Genomic DNA, 5,008 nt, shown 5'->3' on the forward strand with positions numbered 1-5,008 from the left:
TTAGGTGAAAACTTGAATATAATGTAGAAAAGGGTTCCCATCATATATTATTCAAGCCGCATTGTTCGATGGACACATAAGAAAATGGAAACTACATTGACAGGTTCGGCATGGCATAAAAATGAAAAAAGGTTCGTCATACAGACTTCGACACAGAAAATATATAGAAATACCCAAAAGATGAGTATTATAGACGCAACTCTGCTTGTCGTCAGTTGCTGTGGCTGGCGCCTAGCCAAGCTTCTTCAAGATAACCAGGACATGGACATCATCCCTCTCGCTGCTCTTGAAGCCAATAAGAACAGCTGTGTTGACTTTGAGTCCTCTGCTAGCTGCGAAGTCTTTCCACTTCTTGCTGTCAAACACAATGCGGCCATCATCAGCAGTTCTGTATGAGATTTTTTTGAATCTCCCACCATCCACAAAAATACCAACAACCCCCTGTTCTTCAAACAGCGTGGCAGCAACAACTTTCTTGGGTATTTTCTATCAAAAAAACACAAACAGACACAGAAAAATGAGTGTTTATATCAAAAACAATCAAACTTTTGTTTGGTCTTTGAATAATTTAAAAAACAGCTAAAAAACAATTCACATTTTTTTTGCTTTGAAAAGAGTGTACTGGGAAAAAAACTGAACATGAATACATGTTCAAAACATGCTTGCAGATACTAAAAACTCCTACAAAAAAATCTTATATTTTTACTTATGCAATTTTTGGTTTTAGAATCCATATTACCCTGCCCCTTCTCTTTCAAGGAATCATATTTGCATTATGTGTTCACATATATATGCCTGTAGCATACCATACAAAAAAAGAAAAAAGGAAGAAAAAGAGATACATACCATCATGCCCAAGCAAATGTCTGTCCTTGTGAGGCGGTGAACAAAAGCAAACCCGATGAAATCATCACTGAGAGGCAGCAGCCCTTGTAGCTGAAAATCCTCTCTCTCTCATTAAGCAAAAGCCCCCTAGTGCGAACAATGCCTTCACCATCATCACTTGAAGCTCCTCCATCCTCATTATCTGAGTCTGAATCTTCAATGGGATCACCCTCCTCCATAGGCTGTTCATCTTCGGAGTCGTTGTCCACTTGGAACCACAAAATAGATGCCATAGGCGAAAGTTGATCCAGGAATAACACCACCATCTGACCCTTGCCCAGCTTGTTGTCTTCATAGAACTTCCTCCAACCTCTCCCATACATAGCGCTCTTTCTGTGACCCTTGTAACACTTTACAGTGTATGCCCGTTGGTTTGCCACAAACGTCACCTTCTCTCCTGTCACATTGTTGAAACGGGCCCTTTCATTGCAGGGCACAACCTGATTTGAACAAAAAAAAACAAAAAAGTTAGGAGTGATGTCAAGGGAAAAAGTTATGACAAATTGTGATGACATTAGTAAAAAAGGTTAGGAGTGAGTTACTCCTGCATTCTTGAACTCCTCCCATGCAAACATGTTTAAACCGCTTCCCTCGGTCTCATACTTGCAATGGTTGAAACAAACTCCACAAACCCCCTGTACACATCCAAAAAAGGAAAAGCAAAAAATAAAATAAAAATAAATTAGAATGGATAACTCACTAAAAAAACACTTTACAGTGTCATTCTTTGACCTCAGAAACATATATATATATATATTCACAATGTATTCATACAACTTTATTGACTGCGAAAAAGCCCAAAAACCATGCTTACCCGATGGTACAACCAAAACAAAAGGTACTTCTGCTGTAAAAAGACTAGTGGTTCAAGTTTCGGGAAAAGAGAAGAAACGAAAGTATTATTGTACATGTGGTTACTATTACACTCTTCTGAAAAAAAGGAATTACAAACAAAAAATAGTTTCGAATAGCTTCACACAGGGTCCGTTCAGGTTCCTGAAATTAAAAACTGCCCCCCCCCCCCCAAATGACAAAAATCTTGCTTTTTAATACATTTTTGTGACTAAATTAATTCAGAAAACGATGCTAATCTAGGCTAAGATATTTCATTTTTTGCTACTCGACAGATCAGAGAATACTCCTGTGATGGTCATGAGTTTAACCTCTGAAACTAAAATGTACCTACATAGAAAAATGGTGGTGCTACTAGTACTACTTCCAGTATATAAACAAAAAAGATACTAATCACTATTATAGCTACTAGGCTTTATTACTAGTTCTAATCAGTGCCGCAGAAGTACTCCGGGAGCGATTCTCTGCTTGAAACTACTAATCAAAAAGTTGATACAAAAACAAAATAAACATGCCACTCCTAGATAGATAAGTTCAGTAAATCATTTATCATTTGATTCCAGAGAAAAATAAAAATATTAAACATGCTACTGATTCATAGGGTTTCAACAAAAAAAATAAAAAAATAAAAAGAAAACATGCTACAGCTAAATGATAGGTTCCATAATCATCCTCTTGTTTTCCCAGAGAAAAAAATGGTATCAGCATCCTATTGATTCACAAAAGGTTTCAGCAGAAGATCTGAAGATAAAAAATCACACACAAAAAAAGGGCGCCCCCCTACATACCAGTGCTTGAAGAAAAAATGACACGAAAAAGATGTCTAAAAAATCCTGGAGGCGATTATATGGTTGAAACTATTAATTTACACTTGATACAAACAAAAAACGACCCCAATCCCCCTCTAATCTAGTAGTGCCTCAAAGCCAGCCAGAGTGAGCGGCTGGATTTTCTAGTGCGTCAATGAGTAAGCAGCTACAACGGTTCTCCTGCCTGGTTCATTCTCTAAAAAGGGCATTTTTTGCACAAACACAACAAACAAGTAGTGTTCATGGTGTCAGATATCAATACCCTGCCTATACTGTAATCACTAGTTCATGTGTTGTTAACAAATTTAGTGTCCAAATACAATTTATTTGCTAAAAAGAAGCGTACAAAAAATGAATATGCATTCATGTACATCTTCAGCAGAACTTCAGACTAAAGAACTACAAATTACTTGGCTTTACATCTGAAGAAGCAGAAAAGTACTAGACTAACTGAACTTCATATGGAAAACGCCTGAAGTAACAGACATGAAAAGACGAGAAATCCTTCCATTCCCTTCTTCTTCTTTTTGTCAAAAGGAGCCTCGTTGAAAAATTTCCATGCACAAGTTAGGTTGCTCTGTGTGTGCGCACACTTTGGTTAGAGCTGGGTTCAGTTGGTGAAAACAATCAGATCTGTTTATCAGCTTTACAAAAAACAGAGGTGCTTGGAACATGACAGCAGCTACTTCAAAATCGCTCACAAGCTACTTCAAAAAAATGGCCACTTCATTTCCGATTAGACACATCGAAAACTGCCCAAGAAAAAGGGGAATCCTTCATTTCGGGGCAATGAGAAATTGGGCTCCGCTCGAGCAAAAACACTGGCACTTCAGTCGTTGCTCTAACATTGAACAAAAAACATTGGCACCTTAGTCGTTACTCTAACATTTAAAACTAGTCTCTTGCGCTGGGATCTCTCTATGAATGGTAATTTTGGCACACATAGGTGAACCCTAGAGAGAAAACTGAAGTAGGGGTGCTGCATTTTGGTGCGCAAACACACTGGTGGGGATTGATTTTCGTGTTCAATCTATTGGCTGCTTGAACAATAAGGACACAAGAAAAATAACTAAAAGAGTCGATTATAGAGTTGAAGCTATTAAACTTCGCAAACAACTACCCCTAACCTCTTCAGATCTGAGGTATATCACCAACAAAGAACAAAAACAAACAAAGAAATGAAAAAAGATGGAGAAAAAAGTAGGGGGAAACTCACTCTATCAGCAGCGCCCACCATTTCTCTCTCGTTGAGCCTCTGTAGCACGCCGATCTTCAGAGCTTGGCCTTTCTTCTCTCCCCTGCAGCGTTCTTCGATTTGAGACTGAGAGAATGGGGAGAGACGATGAGTAAATGAGCTCTGATTGCTCGCCCCCCTCTGCTTAATAACCACGGGCTGGTCGCTTCCCTTTCTCAAAAAAAGGCTGGTCGCTTCCCCTTCTTCACTTTAATGCGGCCTGAAAAAAACAAAAAACACAGAAAAAAGAACGGGCACAACCCAGCCCCAGCCCATCAGCAGCACTCGCTCTAGGGGGCGCGCATACGGCGGGAAAGAGACAAAGCGGGCCGGTCCATGCCTTAGACTGGCTGAAAACTAAGAACAAAGTGCCCCAGCGCGAATCTACAAGCAGCTGAAGATCGGACGGCTGGCCCGTCGACTGATTTTTAGTGTCTCCGTTTTATAAAACTAATGTATTTAAAATATAAAATTATAGCAGAAAAAACAGAGAATAAACAAAATATAAAAGGAAAGCAAACAAAAATAAAAGAGAAAACCCCCCTCCCCCACTGGACCCCGGCCCAGTTGGCCTCTAGGCCAACCAGGAGGCCCACCCCACTCCTCCTTATCCCCCACTCCACCCGAAACCCTAACCGCACTACCCCACTACGCCCACCCTACTCGTCCCACTCCCCTTCCGCCCCCTCCTCGATCCAAATCGGGATCGGGGGCGCTCGACGCCATCGCCGTCTCCCCGCGGCGCCGCTCAGATCCGTCCACGTCGGACCGATTCGTCCTCGACTCCTCCTTGTCGATCTCTGCACCACCTCGCCGCCCGGACCGCCCCTGCCGTCATGGACCACGCCAACGCCACCCCGTCCCTGGCCTCCTGCTCATCGGTCGGCCCCGTCGCTTGCCGCTGTCGTCGTCTCCGTCTTCCTCCCTGAGACCCACTGCCATGTCCCCTACAGCTCCACGGTGAGCCCCCCGGCCTCTCCCTTCCCCTGTCGCCGTACTCACGCCCACATGCCCGTCTCCGACCGCCCCCGCAGCCGCGCTCGCTGCGGCACCGTGGCCGCCTCGCGCTCGCCTCGTTCGTTGCTGCCAAGCCCCGCCTGCCACCGCCCTGAAGCCACGGCCTCCACCCCGCGGCAGCGCGCTCCCTGCGCAACGCCCACGCCTCACGGCCTCTACCCCGCGATGCGCCCGCCTCGCCATGCCGCTGCTGCCCTCCACCACACGCGCC

The 5,008-nt window shown here is 43.5% G+C and overlaps 1 protein-coding gene across 1 annotated transcript; it reads right to left on the minus strand.

The window, feature by feature from the left end:
* On the minus strand, positions 1-3,959 carry LOC119334753. The gene is made up of 4 exons (XM_037607299.1): positions 3,763-3,959; positions 1,428-1,520; positions 847-1,325; positions 1-355 (listed from the first exon to the last, which is right to left on the minus strand). The coding sequence occupies exons 1-3, from the start codon at positions 3,781-3,783 to the stop codon at positions 849-851; spliced, it is 591 nt and encodes a 196-aa protein (XP_037463196.1). The 5' UTR covers positions 3,784-3,959; the 3' UTR covers positions 1-355; positions 847-848.
* Positions 3,960-5,008: the final 1,049 nt, after the last annotated feature.

The sequence above is a fragment of the Triticum dicoccoides genome, chromosome 7A (genome assembly GCF_002162155.2).
Source record: "Triticum dicoccoides isolate Atlit2015 ecotype Zavitan chromosome 7A, WEW_v2.0, whole genome shotgun sequence".
In the NCBI taxonomy this organism is placed as follows: domain Eukaryota; kingdom Viridiplantae; phylum Streptophyta; class Magnoliopsida; order Poales; family Poaceae; genus Triticum; species Triticum dicoccoides.

Coding starts and splice junctions, on each gene's coding strand:
- LOC119334753 (XM_037607299.1), bottom strand. CDS start 3,783: ATGGTGGGCGCTGCTGATAGA. Junction 1,521..3,762: donor TGGTGGGCGCTGCTGATAGA/GTGAGTTTCCCC, acceptor GGATGTGTACAG/GGGGTTTGTGGAGTTTGTTT. Junction 1,326..1,427: donor AGGAGTTCAAGAATGCAGGA/GTAACTCACTCC, acceptor TGTTCAAATCAG/GTTGTGCCCTGCAATGAAAG.